General features: G+C 40.4%; 1 protein-coding gene across 1 annotated transcript; it reads left to right on the forward strand.

The window, feature by feature from the left end:
* Positions 1 to 250: 250 nt before the first annotated feature.
* Positions 251 to 15733, forward strand: LOC311006499 (uncharacterized protein; the record flags this gene model as incomplete). Its single annotated transcript, XM_083999347.1, has 6 exons — positions 251 to 353; positions 2270 to 2331; positions 3860 to 4139; positions 4268 to 5059; positions 14575 to 15092; positions 15719 to 15733. Exons 3-6 carry the CDS (start codon positions 3869 to 3871, stop codon positions 15731 to 15733), a joined length of 1596 nt encoding a protein of 531 aa, XP_083855473.1. The 5' UTR covers positions 251 to 353; positions 2270 to 2331; positions 3860 to 3868.
* Positions 15734 to 26598: the final 10865 nt, after the last annotated feature.

Here is a 26598-nt window from a genome sequence, read left to right on the forward strand (position 1 = left end):
TGTTAAAACTCTGGTTAACAATGATTTTGATTTTAACTGTTGTAGACAAGGAATCTTACCTGGTATAATCTTTGTCATAAAGATGAGTAAAGATCAATGAGTGAAAACAGCAACAACTGGTCATGGTCATTAAAGGTGCAGTCAGTCGCATGTGACTCCCTGCTGCCATTTAGTGGCAGCTGCAGAGAACTACAACAGTTGCCTCCCCTCACTACTTCTCTATTGACTTCCAGACGTTTCCTCTCCCTCACCTGGTTAGCAGCAGTTAGCAGCTATCCAGGAAGAAGAGCGGAGGCTACTGTACCAGTGAGGACGATGCTCAGTGTTTATACGAATCATCAAATTTGACCCTGGTATGTTTCCACATTATCATCGATGCAGTGACGAATCCAGCTGGTTAATATTTGACTAAAACGCAACTTGTGCTTATTATGTGTGCAGCTGGTTGTTATCAAAGAAAACGAAACTTAGCGTTCAACTCTTTGCTTCCTTTTGTCTGGTTCAACAGCTGACTAGTAAGTCAACTCTAACTTAATTTGAAACAGATTTGAACCAAAGTTATGTTAAGGATAAACTTTACTATGAAAATGATAATTAAAATCCAAATAAATGAAATTAAGACAACTTTATTGTACTATTTACAATTAAAGGGGAACAGTTTTATCAAAGTGGAGATACATGGATAAGATCTGACAGTTCAAGAAAAAGTAATGAAAACCTGTTCATCTTTTTACTTTACAAAGTTTTGCAGTTTTAATACAAGACTGTGTCTTTCACTTGGCTCCGAAGGGAAGCTCAGCTGCTTTTCATCCATCAGCATAGCATGAATGAACAATATTAAATTATCTAAATTCTGAATAATGACAATAAAAAGATCAATAGATGAAGGAGACATTAGCAAAAGACAGGAAAAATGATCAATCATAACTCATACTGACCTTTGTTGTTGATCCAATTTAAAAAAAAAAAAAAAAAGAAAAAAAAAAGAGAGAGAACATTAGCTTGAATGAACGGCATGGAGTGATCTTACCTGATGAAGGGATGTGACATGGGGCAGGTAAGAGCTCATCTATATAGTGTGGGGCTGAACCAGGATTTTTTGCCATACTTTTTTTTATAGTGTTGAGATCTGAGTAAGTGACGTCTGGAGCAGATCCAGATTATAATCTAGATCTCACAGACGTGTGGGATGAATGGAGGTATGTGCTTCAGTGAATGCCATTTTACAGTAGTTTGTTTGTTTTAATCTAGAGATGAAACAAGCCTGGACACGGACAGGCTTTCATATGAGAGTTGGACAAACAAACTTAGGCACCACAACTTTGCTTAAAGGTTGAAACTGTTGTGATTAACTTTTTTTTTTTCAATTACTTTTGACAAACCACACAACTGCTGGCTGAATATTAAGTTGTTAACTACAGATGCCAGGGGGATTTGACTTTTGTTTTCTGGAACAGAACTCACACTCTTTGGTTTAAAAGATGAATCTGTCTCTCACCAATACCAGCATACAGTATTTACTTTAAAAGATGTTTTTCAACCATTTGGTGGTTCGTTCTTGCTCTGCATTGGTTCCATCATAAAGTGCCTCCAAGGTAAATTGCAGTATGTTATGCACCAGCATATTTTTCTGTTTGATTAATATTTATTTGGATTCAACAAAGCAAATTAGTATTTATTAAACTAAGAATGTAACATTTAATCCTCTTCCCTCTCACACACTGTTTGTTGTGGTGGAAGTTGTGGTGGAACAAGAGGAACAGTAACCACAAGCAAAAACACAGGCAACCGGTCATTGTTTTGAGACACACCTGAAAAATGTGCCAGGCACTCTCTTCTCTCCCACTTTGCCAGTTCATAATGTAAAACCAGCATGTTCAATCCATTCCTGCCTATCCTGTTCCCAACTTTGACTCTGTCCTGTAAACACACTGGGAGCAGGAAACACATCACCTCTCAATCTGTGGCCTGGTTCCTGGCTCAGCCATGTTTAAACCAGTTTGACCAGAGTTTATACTTAAGTTCCTCTATTTTAACCTGCTCTGCTAACCAGATGTCTTTTATTGTGGGTCCATATTGTTTTATCTATATGTAATACGATCTTGTTACCTGCTAGTTTACACAGTCAGTATTACTATTGGCTACAAACCACACCATGCTGCATCCACACCATAATTTTGTCTCACAATTAGAGCACGTCACATGGTGGCACAGCTCATAGGTTGGCCCACGCTGATGTCATACTGACAGTTTGATGATTTCATAACAGTCAGACGCCGACGGCTGAGAGGCAACATCTTCCAGAAGAGGCAAGAAAATCGCTGATAACAGGTAAAACTATTTCACACCAAAATAATTTATTGATTGTGTGGGTTTATGATCGTTATAGCTTTCCAGAGGGATACGCTGAAAACTTTAATTTCAAATATTCACTTATAGTAATTTGTTGTACAGTTTGACAAAGATCTACAAATTATTAACTCTGGTAACTCTCATTTCATCATAAATGTTCTCATGGTTGAGATCCAGCGTGTCAGAACATGCCTCAAAATTCTTTCAAAGCCTTTTAAACAGCAGAGATTTTGTTTCTTCTTTTCTTTTTCCACTTGTATTCATATCAGTCTGCACTTTACAAGAATCAGATTTTAATGAAAAACTGAGCTGTTGTGGCTTAAGCTTAAAGCAGATATCAGCTTCACGGCCGTTTCGGCTAATGCTGCGTTCAAGGCAGGCTTTTGAAACCGTAAGTTCAGCTTCAAGTCACAACTACGACTTGGTAGCGTTCCAGGTAACCCGTAGCTCGTGTTTTTACCATCCTGTTGTCTGTGAAAGTTCCCTATAACGGCCACTCGTAACTTCCGACCCGTGAACTCGTACCAGATCGAACTGGTATGACTTCACAGGAAGGAAAAACACAAAGTACGAGTTTCTTTGAACGCACCATGAGTTAGCAGCCCCCGCCCTTGTCAGGCATCAATTGGTCCTCGTGCTACGTCACCACATTCACGCGCATCCCTTGGCTGCACACACAGCCCTTCATGCCGTTCTCTCTCCTCATTGGATAACACTTGTATCCCACAAGGAAAATTTTCTCCTCGGGTTACAGCAGAGCAGAATGACGGAGAGACTCGTGTTTAGGCCGAAATACTTCATGTAAGTGATTGCTGACGGAAAATAGGACTATTTAGGACTTATATTAACAAAAACATTCCACTGATATCTGCTTTAAAGGGACAACAAGGAGTTTCTCCATCGGCAGAACGAACGCGACAATAAAAAAGTTTCATATTAATGTGGATGAATCTACGTTACCCACACTTGTTAATGGGTCCATTTTTGATAAACATATAATTTTGTCTCTATCGTTATTTTGTTATTATTATTAGTGGTGGAAATGCTGGGCGAGCTGACCAGCATTTCCTTACTTTCGGTTTCGCGAACGCTGCCCGGTGGGTCATGAGAATAACGGCGCTGAATCACCGTTTATGGTCGGAACTACGGCGGTATCTGATCGTCTTTGAACCTCTGACTTTAATTCTTGATGATGAATAAAAACATTCTTGGCAAAACGTCCGTCTTGCGCCGGTCCAAGAATTTCACCATGCGCGCAGAGGCTCATGGTAAATGTAGTGTGAAAACACTTTGCTTTCCAAAACTGCTCGTTGTCCCTTTAAGAGGCCAACTTTGAGGGAAAATGAAGTGACAGGTTATTTGCGGGGGGGAAAAGAGAAGTACATTTGTGAATGTGAATAGTTTCTTCTTTAGTTCCTGTTTCAGAACCACTTGGTTCAAGACCTAGCTCATTAAAGTAAAGTCAGTAAAGTGGTTTCATTAGTAGTTCTTATCTTCTTTTTATCAGGGAACAACAATGGCAAAACTTAACGAAAGTCTCTGGAATACTCTGGAAAATTTGACGACTGAGCAGCTCAAGGAGTTCCAGTGGTTCCTGAAGCAGGATGACATCATGGAAGGCTTCTCAGGCATCCCAGAGGCCCGTCTGGAGGGGGCAGACAGGCAAGACACAGTGGATAGGATGGTGCAAAAATATGGCGGCCCCGATGCTCTAGAGCTGACAATTAAGATCTTAGAGAAGATCAACAGAAATGATCTGGTGCAGCATTTGTCCCTCATCAAGAATGGTAAGTTGAGAAGAGTAAAAATATTAATATATCCATAATATTCTTTGTGGATTTACTATAATGTTCAAACAATAACAGCAATCAACAATAAAAGCTGCTGTTGAAGACCTGATCTGATCTGTTTTTAGGCCTCAAGAACCATGATTATGGTCTTCCTGAAAGTGAATATGAAAAAAAGAAGGCAGAGCTGAAGAAGACCAACGCTGAAATCAAGCTGATGATCCAGGAGAGACAGATGAAAATCCAGGAACTGACACACTCAGTAGAGCGCAGCAAGGAATCCGCAAATAGACACATCGCAGACAGTGTGCAGGTCTTTGGTGTGTTGCTGCTGCTGGTTCAAAGAAGTCTGGATAATCTCATCGAAGCAATTGAAGAAAAGGACAAAACAACGCAGAAACAGGCTGAAGGATTCATCCAAGAGCTGGAGCAGGAAGTGTCCGAGCTGACCAAGGGAAGTGCTGAGGTGGAGAAGCTGTCGCAAAGCAAAGACCACATCAGCTTTGTCCGAAACTTCTCACCCAGGGATGTTATTCCACCCACCAAAGATTGGACAAAAGTCAGCATCCCACTTCCCGCATATGGACGGAGTGTGGGGAGTGCTGTGACTCAGCTAAAGGAAGAATTTAACAATGGGACAGAGGGGTTGATTTCTAAAGCCAAGTTGATCAGAGTACAGGAGTTTGCAGTTGATGTGACCCTAGATCCTGATACGGCAAATTCTAATCTAATTTTGTCTGACGATGGGAAACAAGTTCATTGTGGAGATGTACAACAAAATCTTCCGGATAACCCAAAGAGATTCAACACTGCTCTCAACGTCTTGGGAAAGGAGAGTTTCTATTCAGGAAGATTTTACTATGAGGTTCAGGTGGAAGGGAAGACTTCCTGGGATTTAGGCATTGTCAAAGAATCAGCCAGTAGGAAGGGATCAATCACAGCAAGTCCCAGTGCTGGCTACTGGACTATATATTTAAGGAATACCAATGAGTACAAAGCTTCTGGTGCCAATCTCAGTGTAAAATATCCACTGAAGAAGGTGGGTGTGTTTGTGGATTACAATAAAGGATCAGTTTTATTTTTTAATGTAGACTCCGCAGACATTATCCACTCCTTTACTGACTGTTCTTTCACTGAGAAAATCTATCCATTCTTCAGTCCTGGTCGTTGTCATAGAAATACTGCCCCTCTGATCATCTCTGCCCTCAGTAACACTGACCAGTCATCCATTCAGAACAGATTCTGCCATTCTTGAGACACATCAAAAAGAAAAAACATCAGTAAATATGATGTTTGTGATTAAACAACTAATCAGCTTTGATATTTTGGGCAAAAGAAAAGTAGAAGCTGAAGGATATAAATTGAAACCGTCAGAAAATGTAATGGAGTTTAGTTGTAGTACCATGTTCTGCCCACTAGATGGTACTACTTCCTCATGTGCAGCCTTGTTCTGATCCTTACCATTCTTCAATTTTCTGTGTTGAAGGTATATTCTTGTCTGTAGAGGTGGTTGTATCTGGTTCTCAATGATTTCTTTTCACTGTACAATAAATTAAAAGTGTGTATTATGCTTCAATCTAAGTTTTTGATTCATTCCAGTACTTTCTTATAAACAAGTTTTAAATAACACATGTAGCTGTGTCACACATTGCATTTTGTCCTTTTATTGTGATAAATCTTATATATTGACATACCGAGTAGACTGTAATCAGATCAAGCTGTTCGCAAAAACTCCTGATGACAAGAAGTTTTCAGCAGCACGCAGCAAAACTTATACAATTGTGTTTATCATCATCGAAATGTTCGAAAGATCGCAAAGGTCTAATCTTTTTCAACTCAGTTTAAGACAATTTTACAGGCTTTTGTTTCATCACACCTGGATTACTGCAACTGCTGCAGTTACAAGTGATACTGTCAAGTTTCTGTATGACTCCCACAAAGGTCACTAGCCTACTTTTTGTGTTTGTCTGAGGCTGCCATGATAAGTGCTGGTGTTTAACCTATGTTGCTGTTGAGTCTCCTCCTCCTCCTCCTCCACTCACTGTACTTTTTTAAACAGGAAATGGATCGAGGCCAAGACAGTAACAACCTTTATATCTTTAATAATATTCACTAGATGTTAGACAGAATAATCGTAATTAATTGTTCATCTGTCTACTTCTCAGGAACTCTATGGTGAATTCAGTTTGGTGAGTTTTTCAAGCATTTAAAGATACATAATGTATAGTTTTTATGCATAGGTAGCACCATTGTCTGCTGAGTACTTTAAAATGATCACTGTGGTACACAAACGGAGCAAAAGCTGGCACACAGGGTGATGATACATTATCAGTTGCTGGCCTCTTGCAGCGTAGAGCAGAATGTGGATGGATGTTTGTTGCTGATTCAGTAGTCATGGTTTCTTATCTTTCTTCAGACATTCACGGTGTTCACATCAAAAGTGCCAGATGTCCATCCTTGATGTCCAATTGAGTATTTGTGTCACAGTTGTGGAATCGTGGTTTCAAAAAGGTACAGTAAAATGGCTTCTGCTATCAGAAAAGTTAAACTATCCAACATAAATCCCATACAAATCCTGCTTTACCACAAGCAAGGGCTCATAAAATTGCAAAAGAAATGTAGATGATTTAAATCGTTAATAGAGGAAAAAATAAGACTTGACTCTCCACAGCATTTTTTTCTGTGACATTTCTATAGAGCCAAATTACTTCCTCTGTGGGGAAGCCACGTTCAACCAAAAGGGCAGAATGAAACTCAATAACAGTCAAAATAGGAAGCAGCTATAGTGGCATTTACGTTTAAATGTTCAAAGCTGCTAGACATTGGCACTTAAATTTAAATGTTTTAAAGTAGGGTATTTGGATTTCCTTCTTTGATATGAAATCTTCAATACACTGTAAATATACTTACCTTATTTTAGTGTTACCAACTGCTTAGAAAGACACTGAATATCTTTTAGCTTCTGATCAGCAGATGAGGTCTGACCTCCCAGCTTGAGCACTAGGAATGAGCATGATGAAGTCCAGTCGCTAATCAGTATTACTTTCATGGCAGATTTTCACAGGTTATAAACTGATTCGTTATCTTCTGATGAGGGATGCGAGGTAAAGTCTGTTGTTTCAGCCCAGTGTATTCACTTTCATTTGCAGACTGTGCTGGAATACAAGTAGGGAGCAGAACTTTGACAGTATAAAGTAATATTTGTCAAAAATAAATAAAATAAAACTATGTAAAAGTATGTTTTTTGGAAGTATCCAAATGTAGGGGTTCTGATCAAGGAGAGATTATGTTGGTTTTCAAAAGTCTGATCAGAAAATGTCTCATGTTTATAGCAGGAAGCCATAATGGCTACATTTAGGGAGGAGCTCTTGAATGCGCTGCTGGATTTGAATGATGAGCACTTTAAACTCTTCAAATTTTATGTGAGAGACAATGGTGTCCTGGAAGGCCGTTCAAGCATCCCACTGGCCAACGTGAAAGAGTCAGACAGGCCAGACATGGTGGACTTAAAGGGTTAGTTCGGGTCTTTTGATATGAATCTATATAGCATCCCCATCACCAGTTAGGTGCTGTGACACTGGCTTTCCCCGGACTGCGTCCCGTGAGCGGAGTTCCGGTCTGGTTTCGGTGCTGACGAATGTAGTCCGGCTAGTTGGCTGGGGTCACGAAAATAAAGCGTTTTTCTTCTCAAAACAATATGCGTTCAAAAGAGTGATATATTTGCATCACAAAACCGTTGTCCACGAAAAAGTCTGACCTCGCAATCGCTTGGCGCTATTTTCTCTCCCTCCGTATCACTGCGCGCTGCCGCCTGTAGACGGCTGTGCACGTTTCCATCAGCTGTTTCACGGAGTTTACTGCTCGGATAGTTCACATAAACATATCTGATTATGACACAAGTGATGAACCATCCTTTGTTTTAGCACAGAGCTAAAGGGAGAGCTTTATGAACCTGATGTGATGCTGAACCTCGTCAGATGGAGTTAAAACGAGCAGACAGAGAGAGAGAGAGGAGGGACAGGGAAGTGACAAGCTGAAGTTAGACCACAGCTGTGACAGACAAGGTGACCGGGTGATGATCAGTAATGCAGCGCAGTCCGTGATGGAAGATCAGCCCGACAAATGTACACACACTATCAGACAATCAGGATTATTTTTTTCTTGCCGTTATAAAATAGCGAGCCTCCACACCAGCTGCGTCCACTGTGCTCTGGCTCAGCTGACCGGTGTTCAGATAGTAGTTAGATCTTCACATGTTGAACTTTTAAACAAAGTGCAGCCAAACACCAGGCTAAAGAGAGAACTGAGGCTCCTCTGACCGCTGCAGGTGAGCTGCACGTCAGCTGGCTGGAGAGTAGTGCCGTTCTTTTTTTTCTTCTTTTTTTTCAGCAGCACCGTCCGGTGCAGGTGATGCACGCTGTCTGTCTGTGTATGTTTGTCGGTCTGATCTTCCACCATGAACTGCGCTGCAACGATCACCCACCTCTTTTATATAGGCCTACCTAACAGTCTATGGCTCTAACTCCATCTGACGAGGTTCAGCATCACATCAGGTTCATAAAGCTCTCCCTTTGGCTCTGTGCTAAAACAAGGGATGGCTTCATGACTTGTGTCATAATCAGATATGTTTATGTGAACTATCCGAGCAGTAAACTCCGTGAAACAGCTGATGGAAACGTGCACAGCCGTCTACAGGCGGCAGCGCGCAGTGATACGGAGGGAGAGAAAATAGCGCCAAGCGATTGCGAGGTCAGACTTTTTCGTGGACAACGGTTTTGTGATGCAAATATATCACTCTTTTGAACGCATATTGTTTTGAGAAGAAAAACGCTTTATTTTCGTGACCCCAGCCAACTAGCCGGACTACATTCGTCAGCACCGAAACCAGACCGGAACTCCGCTCACGGGACGCAGTCCGGGGAAAGCCAGTGTCACAGCACCTAACTGGTGATGGGGATGCTATATAGATTCATATCAAAAGACCCGAACTAACCCTTTAATGCTCCACCAATATCTGAATTGTGGGGCTCTTGAGATAACCTTGAAGGTTCTGGAAAAGATCAAAAGGAATGATCTGGTGGAACGCTTGAAGAACGTCAGCTCAAGACCAAGAGGTTAGTTAGGTGAAGACCAAAAGCAGAGATACTACATTCATCTAAATACAAATCTGGAATTAAAATATTTTATTAGTAGCTACGAGTTACAAAAATATAATAATAATTTATTTTTCTTGATGGTATGTCCCATGACTCCCAGTCGCAGAGACTAAAGAGCACCCAACCACCAGCCACCAAATCGTTCTCACTCCAAGCAACTCAGAGGAAGGAAAAATTCTAGATTCTTTCCAGGGTGTTGCTCACATTTCTGGTGACGTATTTAAAGGTAAGGTCATTAAATATAGTTCCCCCACCTGCACCTCCCACAGCCAGATGAAGTCCACGTGTCCACAAGTTCTGTCTGGATTGGACATTAAACCAAGATCCTATGCCCATGCGACGCGACGAGAGCATACTGAACCTATTGAGCAGGACTCCCGTTCTGTGGAGGAACAGGTGTCTATCTTTTTCCAGTCAAAGGGAATTAGGCTGGATACCAACACCATAGAAGCTTGCCACCTTCTTCCTCGCAGAACCACAACGGGCCGTCATGACAAACCAACCGTAATCATGCGGTTTGCAAACCGAAGGTTCAAATCGGAGTTACTGAAACAGGGACGTATGCTGAAAGGTACCAGCGTCTATTTAAATGAACACTTGACAAAACGGAATGCGGAGATAGCGAAGAAGGCAAGACTACTACGAACACAGAAGAAAATACAGTCTACGTGGACATCCAACTGCAAAATATTCATCAAACTCAACGGGTCTATTCCAGAGCAAGCAAAGGTCCTGGTCGTCAGAAGTTTGGGGGAGCTGGATAAATTACAATGACACTACTTTATGGTAAGATAAATCCTTTTTTCCTTTTTGAACTGGTAATCTATTTTTTCCTTTTTCATTTTTGTACGGGTTTTCCCCCTCCTGTCTACACTGGCTTATTTCGGGGCCAGAGCATTGACTATTTTTTGTTTTTGTTTTTGTTTTTTCCTACTGGCCACAGGATCGCTATGTTTTTTCCTTTTTTCTTTTTTACGCTTTTTTGCGCTTCCTCCTCCTCCTTTTCTTTTTTTTTTTTTTTTTTTTTTTTTTTTTTTTGCCCCTTGGGGTGGACATAAAGTGTGTGTGCGTGCGTGCGTGCGTGTGTGTGTGTGCGTGTGTGTGTGTGTGTGTGTGTGTGCGCGCGCGAGCTCGGAGGTCCAGTGGGAAAGAGAGTGGAGTATGGACAAAGGGACATATGGGTACGGTGCATGTGCGCGCCGAAGCATGCGCGACAACTGGGTGGAATGGAGTCGCCGCTGCCCACTGATCATGGGACAGTTGCACGATGTGGGGACTATACGCACGTGGATAGCAGCCCTTGGACTACGAGCAGTTATGTGCAAGAGGATGAGTGATAAGGGGGGTGGGAGTGGATGTGTGTACGGAGTTGGGATGTGCGACTATTATTGGAGTTTTGTCATTGGGTGCGTGTGCTTGAAAAGAACAAAAGAGATGGCAACAGGAGTGGCACAATCAAACCGTTTACCAAATGCTGGGACTGAGTGTAAAATATATAGACTATTGTGTGCGTTCACATGTATCCTTATGAATTTACTAAATGCCGGGACTGAGTGTAAAATATATAGAGTAATGTTTGTGTTCACACGTAACCTTATGAATTTACTAAATCGATATGCATGACGACTCAGACATTGACCCTGAGGATAATTTCTTTAATGATGTAAACAGTGATTGTTGCTATTATACGGAAAATCAGTTTAAAAATAAAGTCAATTTAAAAAACGGAGTGTCTATCATACACTTCAACAGCAGGAGTTTATATGCGAATTTTCAAGACATAAAAGAGTACCTGAGTCAATTCATTACACCCTTTAGTGTGGTAGCAATATCAGAGACATGGCTTACTCAGGATAAGGGGATAGATTTTGAATTAGAGGGATATGAATTTAATTGTATTAATAGAGTCAACAAAAGAGGAGGGGGGGTAGCGATATTTGTGGATAGAAGGTTAAAATATAAGATTATTAAAAATATGACTATTGCTATCGATGATGTGTGTGAATGTATATCCGTGGAGATTGTCATGGGGAAAAGCAAAAACATTACTGTCAGTTGTGTCTATAGAGCTCCCAGCTCCAGTATAGAGCACTTTACTGATGTAATGGAAAGCTTGTTTACAAACACTGAGCAGAGGGTCACTTTCATTTGTGGTGACTATAATATAGACCTATTAAATCCTAACAAAGTTGAAGCAATTGATGAGTTTTGTGCTGCAATGTATAGTATGAGTTTTTATCCTACTATCACCAAACCAAGTAGAATAACATCACAATCAGCTACAATAATAGATAATATTTATACAAATTATTTGGAAGGCAATTTAAGCAGTGGGATACTAATAAATGACATAAGTGACCATCTGCCAGTGTTTTTACTATATGACTGTGAACTTAAATTAAAAGAGGTTGGACCGGAAATAAGACAGAGGAGACTGCGAACTGAGGATAGTATTAGAAAAATGAGAAGTGCACTAGCAGGGCAAGATTGGGGGTTGGTCTATCAAGCAATAGATGCCAACTCGGCTTATGACAATTTTTTAGAGATATTCTTATCAATTTTTGATAGAAGCTGCCCAGTGATACAAAGTAAGGGGAAAGCAAATGGCAATGACAAGCCCTGGATCACGAAGGGCCTGTTGAATGCCTGTAGAAAAAAGAACTCATTGTATAAAAACTATATAAAAAATAGAACAAATGACAGTGAAATTAGATATAAAAAATATAAAAATAAACTTATAGATATAATTAGGAAATGTAAGAAGGAATATTACAATAATATACTTGATAAATGTAAAAATAATATTAGAGGTACATGGAAAATTTTAAACACAATGATCAGAAATAAGAAATCCAGCACCAGTTTCTTTGATTGTTTCATAGGTAATGATAGGACAGGCACTGATAGAAAAGATGCAGTGGAAGCCTTCAACAATTTTTTCGTGAATGTAGGGCCTAAACTGGCAAGTGAAATAAAACCTCCACTGGGGGGAGGCATTGAAAAATATTTCAGTGAAAGAAACCCAGCCACAATTTTTCTGCGAAATACAGACGAAAACGAAATAATGGACATTGTTCGTAATTTCAAGAACAAAACATCGCAAGACTGTAATGGAATTGACATGAATTTAATTAAGCAAGTGATCGATACTATTGTGGACCCTTTAATATATATATGTAATCTCTCATTTAAATCAGGCTGTTTTCCTGACAAAATGAAAGTGGCTAAAGTAATTCCACTATACAAATCTGGGGAAAAAAACCTGTACACAAATTATAGGCCAGTATCAATGCTTCCACAATTCTCTAAAATACTGGAGAAACTTTTTGTGGTTAGGTTGGACAGCTTCATCGATAAACACATGTTGCTCATGGAAAGTCAGTATGGCTTCAGAGCAGGCAGATCAACAGCAATGGCATTGATGGAACTGGTTGAGGAGTTAACAAGTGCAATAGATGACAAGAAGTATGCAGTGGGTGTTTTTATAGATTTAAAGAAAGCGTTTGATACTATTGACCATGCAATTTTATTACAGAAACTGGAGAGATATGGGATCAGAGGGGTGGGGTTAAAGTGGTTAAAAAGTTACGTTGAAAAGAGACAGCAATTTGTACAGATGGGTGTCACGAAGTCCACTCTTGCAGAAATTGTATGTGGTGTACCGCAAGGGTCAATAATCGGACCAAAATTATTTATTTTATATATCAATGATATATGCAATGTCTCAAATATGTTTAACAGTGTGGTTTTTGCTGATGATACGAATGTCTTCTGTGCTGGGAAGAACCTCCATCAACTTTTGAAGGTTGTCTCGGGAGAGCTAGAAAAGCTCAAGTTGTGGTTTGATGTTAACAAATTATCTTTAAATATTAAAAAAACCAGATATATGATTTTTGGAAAGCGGGATAAACATCTAGATATACAGACGGAAGTAGAAATTGACGGAGTTAAGCTTGAAAGAGTATATGAGAATATATTTTTAGGTGTGATCATTGACCACAACTTGTGCTGGAAGCCTCACATTAAATATGTTAGGTCCAAGCTTTCACGCACAATAGGTATTTTATGTAAGACAAGACATATACTTAATTATAAATCGTTATACTCACTGTACTGTACTCTTGTTCTTCCTTATCTGACCTATTGTGCCGAAGTTTGGGGTAACACATATAAAAGCACCTTACACACGATATGTGTCATGCAGAAGCGTGCAATAAGAATAGTGCATAATGTGGGGTACCATGAACATACCAATGTATTGTTTTTAAAATCAAGAGCATTGAAATTTAGAGATCTAGTGGACTGCAAAACTGCACAATTTTTGTATAAAGCAAAGCACAATCTACTTCCAGGAAAAATCCAAAAAATGTTTGGGGAAAGAGAGGGAGGGTACAACCTAAGAGGGAGAGGGAAGTTAAAGCAACCTTTTGCTCGTACCACGTTGAAAAGTATGTGCATATCTGTCTGTGGAGTGAAACTTTGGAATAGCTTACCAGAAGATATTAAAGATAGTAAAAATGTTGCCCATTTAAAAACAATGTTTAAAAATAATATTTTTGAAAAGTACAGAAGTGAAAATGTAGAGAACAACAAAGGGAAATAATTAATTTAATTTTGCAACAAACATGAAGTTTTCTTGTTTGTTTGATTCGGACTGTTTCTTAGCTATAGGATTGATATGGGATGTGTAATGTAAACTAGGAAATTTAGACCTGTTTTGTTTTTGAGTTGTGAAGGTTTGTGGATATAGGATGGTCGGTGGGGGACGTACTGTGTAGGTATATGTATGTATGTGTGTGGGGTGTATGTATATGCGTCATTCCGATCAGACTGCTTATGGTTTTTAATAATGAAATGAGAAATGAGGGTGCGGCAGCTATAAGCTTTGCTTCAGCCGCAACCCTTTTCGACCAGCGGTATAGTATTTGTTACTACCTTGAATTTGTTTTGTTGAAATTTTGATGCTGTGATCGAAATAAACACTCATTCATTCATTCATTCATTCAAATTTTGTGCAAGACTGACCACATATCTGCTTTGCGGTTTTTCTACAGACATCATATCATCTGATGTTGGTAGTCACACGGAGAAATTTCAAAGAAGGAAGGCCAGACCACTCAAGTGGGTCCAACAATTTGCAGTGGAGGTGACCTTGGATCACAAAACAGCACACCCCAATCTTATCCTGTCTGATGATGGGAAACAAGTACACCATGGTGATTTCAGAAAGAATCTACCAGACAACCCTGAGAGATGTTACAGCTGTGTTACTGTTTTAGGGAAGCAGAGTTTCTCCACTGGAAGATTTTACTTTGAGGTTCAGGTAAAAGGGAAGACAGCTTGGGCTTTGGGAGTGACCAAAGAGTCAATTAACAGGAAGGGGAGCATCACACTCTGTCCTGAGGATGGTTTCTGGACTCTATGTTTAAGAAATCAAAATGAGCACAGTGCTAATGATGACCATCGAATCCGTCTCTCACTCATTCAGCATCCTCAAAAGATAGGAGTGTTTGTGGACTACGATGAGGGTCTGGTCTCCTTTTATAATGTAGATTCTGCAGATCCTCTTTACTCCTTCACTGACTGCTCCTTCAATGAGAAACTCTATCCATACTTTTGTCCTTGGAATCATGAAGGTGGCGTAAACTCTGCTCCCCTCATCATAACTCCTGTTGATCATGATGAGTATGAAATAAAGCAGGCTGAGCTGAGGAGTGTCCAGCAGTTTGAAGTGGAGGTGACCTTTGATCACAATACAGCACATCCTAATCTCACCCTGTCTGAAGATGGGAAACAAGTACATCATAGTGATTTCATAAATAATCTACCAGACAACCCAGAGAGATTTTACCAGTGTGTTAATGTTTTAGGAAAGCAGAGTTTCTCCTCTGGAAGATTTTACTTTGAGGTTCAGGTTAAAGGGAAGACGGCCTGGACTGTAGGAGTGGCCAAAGAATCAATTGACAGGAAGGGAGACATCACACTCAGACCTAGATATGGTATCTGGGCTATGGGTTTTAGAAATGAAGATGAATACAAAGCCATTAATGATCAAATAGTTCATCTCTCTCCCAAGTCTTGTCTTCAGAAGGTGGGGGTGTTTGTTGACTATGATGAGGGTCTAGTCTCCTTTTATGATGTAGATTCTGCAGATCTTCTTTACTCCTTCACCGACTGTTCCTTCAAAGAGAAACTCTATCCATTCTTTAGTCCTTGCACAAATGATGGTGGTGCAAACTCTGCCCGTCTGATAATCTCTCCTGTCAATCAGACACTGAACCCAAAGACACAGGACTTGGGTAAATTTAGTCAAAATGACTATGAAACAAAGAAAACTAATTTGTCAAGGATTCAGCAGTTTGAAGTGGAGGTGACTTTGGATCCTGAAACAGCACATCCTGCTCTCTTTCTGTCTGATGACAGGAAGAAAGTTCATGATGGTGGTGTATGGAAAAAACTCCCAGAAAACCTCAAAAGGTTCAAAAGCTGTGTCAATGTACTGGGGAAGCAGTGTTTCTCCTCAGGAAAATTTTACTATGAGATTCAGGTTAAAGGGAAGACGGCCTGGACCGTTAGCCTGGTTGGCACGACTTTCTAATGTTGATACTCAGCATTGGGTCTGGCCAAGACGTTAAGAGAATCCATTTCTCAAAGCGCATCCTTCAAACCTGGTTTACCCGCCCCCCCTCAAATGCCTCAGTCTGCTATTGGTCGAAGCCAGAATAGGCGGTGTCGAAGCTTAAACCAATCACACCGCTCTTTCCTCTGTCCGCTGCTCCATGCTGCTGTTTACAATGAGGTTCCGGCCGCTGCTCTACTGCTTCACTTACTTGAACACGCCTCTACCCAGATCCGTTGGAGAGGCTCAACGTTGATTGGCTCTCGAAAAAGAGGGTGGAGTTCCCGAAAATTCGGGAGACAGAAATCCAGTTAATAGCACGGTTGGCCAGACTAGAAGTCAGCAGCGCTTTTGCGAGGCGTGACGTCACTAGTGTGGGCGCGACCAGGCTACTGGACCGTAGGAGTGGCCAAAGAGTCGATTGACAGGAAGGGAGATATCACACTCAGACCTAGATATGGTTTCTGGACTGTAAAGTTAAGGAATGAAGATGAGTACACGGCTAATGATGACAATTCAGTCAGTTTGTTTCTGAATCAGAATCCACAGAGGATAGGAGTGTTTGTGGACTATGATGAGGGTCTAGTCTCCTTTTATGATGTAGCTTCTGCAGATCTTCTTTACTCCTACACCAACTGTTCCTTCACTGAGAAACTCTATCCGTATTTTAGTCCTTGCACTCATGAAGGTGGCATAAACTCTGCTCCTCTCATTATATCTCCTGTGGGTCATGATGAGTATGAAAGACAGAAGGCTGAGCTGAAGAGTGTCCAGCAGTTTGGAGTGGATGTGACTCTGAATCCTGATACAGCACATCCAGCACTTGTCCTGTCTGAAGATGGAAAACAAGTGTATTGTGGTACTGTACGTCAAAAACTCCCAGACAGCCGTGACAGATTTAATATCTGTGTTAATGTCTTAGGAAAGCAGAGTTTTTCATCAGGAAGATTTTACTTTGAGGTTCAGGTTAAAGGGAAGAGAGCCTGGACTCTAGGAGTGGCCAAAGAGTCAATAAACAGAAGAGGAAATATCAGTGCCAATCCTTATGATGGCTACTGGACTGTATGGTTAAGAAATGGAGAAGAGTACATGGCTAATGATGACCGTCAAGTCCGTCTCTCTCTCCATCATCATCTTCAGAAGGTGGGGGTGTTTGTTGATTATGACGATGGCCTGATCTCCTTTTATGATGTAGATTCTGCAGATCTTCTCTACTCCTTCACTGGCTGCTCCTTTACAGAGAAGCTCCTTCCATACATTAGTCCCTGCACCAATGACAATGGCAGCAACTCTGCTCCCCTAGTCATCTGTCCTGTCAATCAAAATGATTAGATGACTCGTGTTATTCCAGTTGACACATAAACGCAAATCAGAGATTTAAAAAAAAAAAAAAACATTTTAAAGGGCTACCATCTCAAGTACTAATGGTGGTATGTTTTTTAACAACTCACAATGATGTACTTTGATAATTAGATTACACTTTTGTTTGTGTTCTTCTGTTCACTTAGCATGTACGTTTCAGGTGGGTTTAAAATGCAAACCTGTCATAATTACTGTATTTGAAATTCTGTTTCATTTTGTTATTGCTTCATTTATTTGTTTTTATTTGGATTATTTGTGATACTTTCAACTGTTGCATTTATTATTGTGAGAATTCAATGTTTTATTTCATGGTGTACTTGGGCATTGCTGAAATGACAGTGAAGTTATTTTAAATGAAACTGAACTGAACTGTGTTCTAAAGGTTCAGCTACAATGAAACTGATGAGATTTTTTTCATGTTTTATTTAGGTGAATGAAAAAATAATTGGGTTGATTAAGCGCCATAGGAAGTGATGACATCAGTCATGTTTGTAGACTTCAACAAAACAAGCTTTTGATTTAGCAGTGTGAGGAAAAAATATACTTTTTATACTGTAATCTAATGTGAAATAAAATAAATGTTTGACTGGAGAGTTACACGGAAATCTGCATAACATTTGTCATGAAGGAAGTCTGAAGAGTAAAATAAAGTGGGACTTATTGTTCAGTGTTTTTTCAGCATTATGTAAAAATCACATCTGAATAATTTCAACTTTTCTATCAAATGATGAAACTGATATTCAAGATTGAGGGTGGTGATCGTGACAAAAATTTACTTTCTGCAGACATTATCCACACCTTTACTGATTGTTCCCACACTGACTAGTCATCTATTCTACCATTCTTAAGAATCAAAAGGAAAAGCCAAAAGCAAATATGATGTTTGTGATTAATCACCTAATCAGCTTTGATATTTTGAGCAACCGAGAAGTTGAAGGATATGAATTGAAACCGTCAGAAAATGTAATGGAGTTTGGTTGTAGTACCATGTTCTGCCCTCTACATGGTAGTACTTCCTCATGAGTTACAAACGTGTACAGCCTTGCTCTGATCTTTACTGTACCAGGCTTCAGATTTTAATGATCTGAATGCTCTGAATGATATATTTCACTGTACAATAAATTAAAATTCTAAATTTTTGATTCACTCCAGTGCTTTCTTATCAAGCAATCAATCAATCCAACTTTATTAATCCCACCCGGGGCAATTAGTTTTGTCCTTTCATTGTGATAAATGTTACATATTGACAAACTGAGTGGACTGTAATTAGATCAAGCCTGTCGCAAAAATCTTTTTCAGGAAGTTTCGAGCAGCAAGCAACAAAACCTACGTACAACACTCGCGTACAATCATGTGTTAATCATCATCGAAATGTTTCCCAGATGTGATCTTTTTCAGCTCAGTTTAAGATGATTTTTCAGGCATTTATTTTGTCACACCTGGATTACTGAAACCACTGTAGTTACAAGTTATACCGTCAAGTGTTAATACACCTCCCACAGAAGCCACTACTTTTTGTGTTTGTCTAAGGGCTGGTGATTAACTTATGTTGCCAAAAGTCTGTTGAGTCTCCTCCTCCCCAACATCCTCTTCGCCCCCGCTTTTATAAACAGGAAATCTAGCGAAGAGGATCGAGGCCTAGACAGAAACAACCTTTATATCTTTACTAATGTTCACTAGTTGTTAGACAGAATAATCTTAATGTATTGGTCATCTTTCTACTTATGAAGAACTCTGTGGTGAATTCAGTTTGGTGAGTTTTTTTAAAGTGTTTATGGTTTGATAAGATACAAAATGTATACATTTTATGCCAATGTAGTACCATTGCGTGCCAGGTACTTAAATTATCCGTTTCTATCCAGGAGTTAACTAGGTAAATCTAAGTAATAAGAGTTTTCATAACACTGTGCTACATAAATGGAGCAAAAGCTGAAACACAGGATGATCATTAATTACCAGCAGCCAGCCTCTTGCAGCACAGTGCAGTATGCAGATGGATGTTTGTTACCGATTAAGTCATGGCCTCTTATCTTTCTTCAGACATTCACTGTGTTCACATCGGACGTTGCCGTAAAATGGCATCTGCTATCAGAAAAGATTGTCTATTCAACATAAATAAAAAATAAGGACTAAATTACTTCCTCTGAGGGGAAGCCAGTCACCAAAAAGGCAAAGTGAAACTCAACAACAGACAAAATAGGAAGCAGCTATGACACTTGCATTTACATTTTAAGGTTTAAAAGTATTTGGATTTCCTTCTTTGATTATGAAATCTTCAATTCACCGTAAATATACTATTTTTCATAGGTTATAAACTGATAATTCATTATTTTCTGATGAGGGATGTGAGATAAAGTCTGTTGTTTGAGCCCAGTTTTATTCAGTTTCATTTGCAGACTGTGCTGGAATACAAGTAGGGAACAGAACTTTGTTAAAAAATATGACAGTGTAAAGTATTATTGATAAAAAAAACTTTGTAGGAGCATGTTTCTTTGTAAGAAATCTGGAGATTTAAAAAAAAAAAATCTTGGTAGCACTTTATAATGAGTACACACTATTAAGCATTAGTTAAGCATGAATAAATATTGAATTAATAATTTATAACACATGAATACTCATTAGTATGTAGTTAGTAAACATAGTTATACATGTTTTACTCATCATTGATAAGCACAGTAGTTATGGATTAGTAAACACTGAATTCATCATTTATAAAGCATGTTTCTGACGTTAATACTCATTAGTATGTGGTTTACTATCACAGTTGTAAATGTTTTACTCTTCATTAATAAGCTCTTCTATATAAATGATGGATTCAGCATTCCCAAGCCGCTCTTACACGTCCAGTATGAATGGTTAGTGAGTGTTAGTAAATGTTTTATAAAAACTCACAAATTTAATTTCCAATGGATGTCTTATAAACAGTTATTAATGCAGGAATTCATGAATTCAGGCAGTTACAAAGCACTTACTACTCGTTAATTAAGTATTTTGTGTGAGCTCATCTAAAGTGGGCACTATCTATGCCTTATAGAGCATTTACCAATGAGATATTAAGGCTGGCAATGCCTCAAGACTCACAAAAGTCTTGGTTATCAAGACCAAGGAGAGACACAACACGATATAGTTCATATTGCATTGTATTTATTGCAACTTGGGAATATTATAAGGGTCTGGTAAAAAACGAAACTTATCAACCAGCGCATCCAGCGTTTACCATTTGTATATAAACGAGTCTGTGGCGGCCGCGACTCTCTCCCTCTCGCGCTGGCGCACACACGGGCAGATGGACAGGTCGTGTTGTGACGGTAACATGCTAATGCTAGCTAATGTGTTCAAATTGCTATCCGCCCCCCATGGGGGGGTTCCTAGTAGTGAAATGGCACCCGGGTACCGCCCAAGCCGAGTGAGTACTCGGATATCGGCTTCAGCCCTACAAACAATACGGCATCTACATTGATATCAGTTCACTCCGAACCATAGACTGTATAAAGCTCCGAACATACATCCATGACCCCGAAGCAGTCTTTTGCCCCCTGGTTTGGGTTGCACGCGCACCGGCGGTCGCTGGACGTGTACTGAACGTCGGCGAGCCCTCAACACGTCATCAACGTGACGACGCTGGGAGGCGGCAACGCTGCAGCCGGTGCAGCCTGGTGCAGCAGCTAAGATGAATGGAGAACTCTGCCCAGAATCTACGAGTCCGGCGGACGCGGGCCCAGAAAAAAGCCGGTGTGGAGATGGATATCGAAGTCGGCGGCCGTCAGCGGCACTAGTGGTGAGTATGTGTTTGTTTTGTTTGCTGCCACACATGGTCCATGGATGATAGCTAACGCTAGCTTGTCTGCAGCTGAAGGCTTTATGCCTGATTTCCACCGGGGCCGTCAGCGCCGCGGAACGTCAGCGTCGCGGTCACTGCTGCCGATAGCTGCCACTCTAATCAATATTAATATTTCCACCGGAAGCGCCGCGACACGTCTCAGCAGCGTCCCAGCCGCGGCTCTCCGCGCCGCAGCACTATCAATCCGTAGCACTTCTATTTTTGACGCTCCCGTTGCTAAATCGCGTCAAGCTCAACAGAGCCGATCGCACCAGACAGGAAGTCAGACACTGTATCAAAGTAAAACACTTCCGCCCCCTTTCAAAATAAAACACAACATGCACGTCATACTTCACAACAACATTACGTCGGAGAATAAAAGTCAGCTGTGTTGGACTAGGTGCAGAAGCGGTCGTCATGGAAAACTCTACTGCGAAGGAGGCTCAACATGGCCAGGCTTTGTGTTCATCTTCCAGCTCAACAAAGCCTCAAGTCCCGGCCCGGGATAACACGGTACTACAAAGCTGGTTATCAACTTGGTTTGTTAAGTCCGGCTCTCAGCTTTATGGTCTGTGCGTGTTCACATCAAAGGGGGCGTTTGGCGTCATATGCTTCAACTTCTGCACGAAATTGATCCACAACGGGCTGATTTCAGCCAAGGGGAGTGCAATTGTTTTAAAGCAGATATCAGCTTCACGGCCGTTTCGGCTAATGCTGCGTTCAAGGCAGGCTTTTGAAACCGTAAGTTACAGCTTCAAGTCACAACTACGACTTGGTAGCGTTCCAGGTAACCCGTAGCTCGTGTTTTTACCATCCTGTTGTCTGTGAAAGTTCCCTATAACGGCCACTCGTAACTTCCGACCCGTGAACTCGTACCAGATCGAACTGGTATGACTTCACAGGAAGGAAAAACACAAAGTACGAGTTTCTTTGAACGCACCATGAGTTAGCAGCCCCCGCCCTTGTCAGGCATCAATTGGTCCTCGTGCTACGTCACCACATTCACGCGCATCCCTTGGCTGCACACACAGCCCTTCATGCCGTTCTCTCTCCTCATTGGATAACACTTGTATCCCACATGGAAAATTTTCTCCTCGGGTTACAGCAGAGCAGAGTGACGGAGAGACTCGTGTTTAGGCTGAAATACTTCATGTAAGTGATTGCTGACGGAAAATAGGACTATTTAGGACTTATATTAACAAAAACATTCCACTGATATCTGCTTTAATGGAGAGTGTATGAGCGATATTAAAAAAAAGCACAATCGCAGCCTGAAGCATCAGTGTTGCTGCAAATACGACGAGAGGAGGCTGCTTTTATTTTTTCTGACAGCTCTTGCGCTATTAAATATGAAGCTTATCAATTTAAACTAAATAAACTAGAGCAACATCAACTGTCATTTTAGATTGTGTTTTATATTGTCCTATTCCACTGATTGTAATTATAACGCGAGTGTGTGTTTTATTTGCTGCACTACAAGCAAATCTCATATTGTCTCTGTACAAATACAACAAAGACCTTTTTAAATGTGAAAACAGCGGAGACTTCAAGATTTGCGTTTGGGCAACACTGATATATAACAGGCAAAACATTGGAATTAATTTATTCATGGCCACATTAAGTGAAATTATTAACTTTACTGATTATCCATCTGATTGTCTGTCCTGCTGCGAGCGGACAACTTCTTTCAGTGGTGACCATATACTGTATAAAGGCGGTGACTGACTGTATATAAAATAAAATATATGCTATAGTCTAATATAATATATAATGACCTCCTGACGCTCAGCTCAACGGGTGAGGAGGCGGAGACAACTCTCGGCGGAGACGCTCAGAGAGAAAGTCAACAGCAGCGGATCAGTGTGATCTCTTCCTCCGTACAAATGCTCCGTTCTGATCCAGCTGCACTGGACTTTCAAAGTAAAGGTGACGCAGCTGTAAATAAGTTAAAATAGTGAAACAGTGGCGCTTTTATAGCCGGTTTTATGATTAAACTCGAGCTATCAGTCATGATCTAGCCGGGTTAAAAGAGAGCACCTTTGTAGTAGCCTACAGGAGAGCCTGGCTTTAGACTCAACATACCTCGCTAACCCACTAAACTGGCTTCGCAGTACACCCCTAGTGCATAGCCATTTCCGGTCATAGCTACACTGTATCAGAGCGGTTGATATAACAGAGTGGCGACATCAAAAGCTGTCGCCACTTTGTTAATGTCAACCGCTCTACACTGTATCAAGAGCAACGATCTTGCGTATGTTCCGTATTCTCGCGTGAATACGGCTGGCTCGCAAGGCAGCGCTGCGCTGCCGTAACACGTCTGGTGGGGACTGACGCCGGGCAGGGGACGGAGCAAAACCGCGACGCTGACGTTCCGCGGCACTGACGGCCCCGGTGGAAATCAGGCGTTAGCTCTCGCTCCCTGACGTACTACCGCGAGATGTAAACACACATTTCAGGACTGCTGACTTGTATCATCAGAGCAGCCTCCTTTCATATTTAATAGAGGGGGGACAATACCTGACAATAATATTCTCATCTCTCAGGATGTGCCTGCTGTAAAGGATAATATAATCATAGCTGAAAATCACAGGTTATTATTATGTCTGTTCTGATTTTACAAGTCAATGTGTGTGTGCGTGTGTGTGTGTGTGTGTGTGTGTGTGTGTGTGTTAAGTTAAATATCCTTGTTTTTTTCTTTTCCTTATTTTTAAACTGTTGATAACTCTACTTTTTATTTTTGTTGTCTAAATTGCAGTCCAAAATCTGGATCAGACCGTGTCCCGGTACAATAAAATTCTCTGACCGTTTGGTCTGCTGTTTTCAAGCGTGTTGGGATGGACCGGAACACTGCTCCAAAAGATTTTTTTTTTTTTTCAAAGAATTATTTGCTGAACTTAAACTTCTGTGATCCACCGTTGGTGTTGGCAAGTTTTTATTCAGCCATGCTTACCCTTGTTTGTTTTACATCAACAGAACAGTTGTACAGTTACAATATGTTAGGAAGTTGCAATAAATACAATGCAATATGAACTATCCCTTTGTGTTGTGTCTCTCCTTGGTCTGTTAAGATAACCAAGACTTTTGTGAGTCTTGAGGCATTGCCAGCCTTAATATCTCATTTGTAAATGCTCTATAAGGCATAGATAGTGCCCACTTTAGATGAGCTCACACAAAATACTTAATTAACGAGTAGTAAGTGCTTTGTAACTGCCTGAATTCATGAATTCCTGCATTAATAACTGTTTATAAGTCATCCATTGGAAATTAAATTTGTGAGTTTTTATAAAACATTTACTAACACTCACTAACCATTCATACTGAACGCATAAGAGCGCTTGGGAATGCTGAATCCATCATTTATATAGATGAGCTTATTAATGAAGAGTAAAACATTTACAACTGTGATTGTAAACCACATACTAATGAGTATTTACGTCAGAAACATGCTTTATAAATGATGAATTCAGTGTTTACTAATCCATAACTACTGTGCTTATCAATGATGAGTAAAACATTTATAACTATGTTTACTAACTACATACTAATGAGTATTCATGTGTTATAAATTATGAATTCAATATTTATTCATGCTTAACTAATGCTTAATAGTGTGTACTCATTATAAAGTGTTACCAAAATCTTTTGAATTAAAATATCCAAATGTAGGAGTTCTGATCAATGAGAGATTATGACGTTGATATTCAAAAGTCTGATTGGAAAATGTTTCATGTTTACAGCACAAAGCCATAATGGCAACACTTAGGGAGGAGCTGTTGAATACACTGCTGGATTTAAATGTTGACCAGTTTAAGCTCTTCAAGTTTTATGTGCGAGACAATGGTGTTCTGGAAGGCCGTTCAAGCATCCGACTGGAAAACGTGGACAAGGCAGACAGGCCAGACATGGTGGATCTAATGCTATGCCAATACCTGGATCAAGGGGCTCTGGAGATAACCTTGAAGGTTCTGGGGAAGATCAAAAGGAATGATCTGGTGGAACGCTTGAAAAACTTCAACTCAAAACCAAGAGGTTAGTTGGGTGAAGACCAAAAACAGAGGTACTACATTCATCTCAATACAAATTGGGAATTAAAATATTCTAATAATTTGTCTTTGTTGATTGTATGTCCCATGACTCCCAGTTGCAGAGACTAAATCACACCCAACCACCAACCACCCAATCAATCTCACTCCAAGCAACTCAGAGGAAGGAAAAATTCTAGATTCTTTCCAGGGGTTTGCTCTCGCTTTAATTAAAGGTAAGGTCATTAAATATAGTTCCCCCACCGGCACCTTCCAGGTGGGCCAATAACTTCTCCAATCTTTGTGCAAGACTGACCACATATATCTGCTTTGTGTTTTTTCTACAGACATCATATCATCTGATGTCAGTTCTGGCACAGAAGGATTTCACAGAAAGAAGGCCAGACCACTCAAGTGGGTTCAACAATTTGCAGTGGAGGTGACCTTGGATGACAAAACAGCACACCCCAATCTAATCCTGTCTGATGATGGGAAACAAGTGCATCATGGCGATCTCAGAAAGAAACTACCAGACAACCCTGAGAGATTTTACAGCTGTGTTAATGTTTTAGGAAAGCAGAGTTTCTCCACTGGAAGATATTACTTTGAGGTTCAGGTTAAAGGGAAGACAGCTTGGGCTTTGGGAGTGACCAAAGAGTCGATCAAGAGAAAAGGAGGTATCACAGCGAGCCCTAACAATGGCTACTGGACTATAATGTTGAGGAATGGAGATGAGTATGAGGCTAATGATGAGAATCCAGTCTCTCTCTCTCTAAATCAGGACCTACAGAAGATAGGAGTGTTTGTGGATTATGATGATGGTCTCGTCTCGTTTTATAATGTAGATTCTGCAGACCATCTTTACTCCTTTATCGGTTGCTCCTTCAATGAGAAACTCTATCCATTTTTTACCCCATGTACCAATGATGGTGGTGTAAACTCTGCCCCCCTCATCATATCTCCTGTCAAACATGATGAAGGATATAAAAGCAAGAAGGCCAAGCTGAGGAGTGTCCAGCAGTTTGCAGTGGATGTGACCTTTGATCACAATACAGCACACCCTGCTCTCATCCTGTCTGACAATAGAACAGAGATATATTGTGGTGATGTATATAAGAAGCTCCCAGACAGCCGTGAGAGATTTAATAGCTGTGTTAATGTTTTAGGAAAGCAACATTTCTCTTCAGGAAGATTTTACTTTGAGGTTCAGGTTAAAGGGAAAACAGCTTGGACAGTAGGAGTGGTCAAAGAGACAATCAACAGGAGGGAAAAGATCACGCTCAGACCTGAAGAAGGTTTCTGGACTATGTGTTTGACTGATGGAGATGAATACAAAGCCATTGATGACCAAGTAGTTAATCTCTCTCCAAAGTCTTATCTTCAGAAGGTGGGGGTGTTTGTTGACTATGACGAGGGTCTAGTCTCATTTTATGATGTAGATTCTGCAGAGCATCTTTATTCCTTCACCAACTGCTCCTTC

Source organism: Trachurus trachurus, assembly GCF_905171665.1.
Source record: "Trachurus trachurus genome assembly, chromosome: 23".
Taxonomy (NCBI): domain Eukaryota; kingdom Metazoa; phylum Chordata; class Actinopteri; order Carangiformes; family Carangidae; genus Trachurus; species Trachurus trachurus.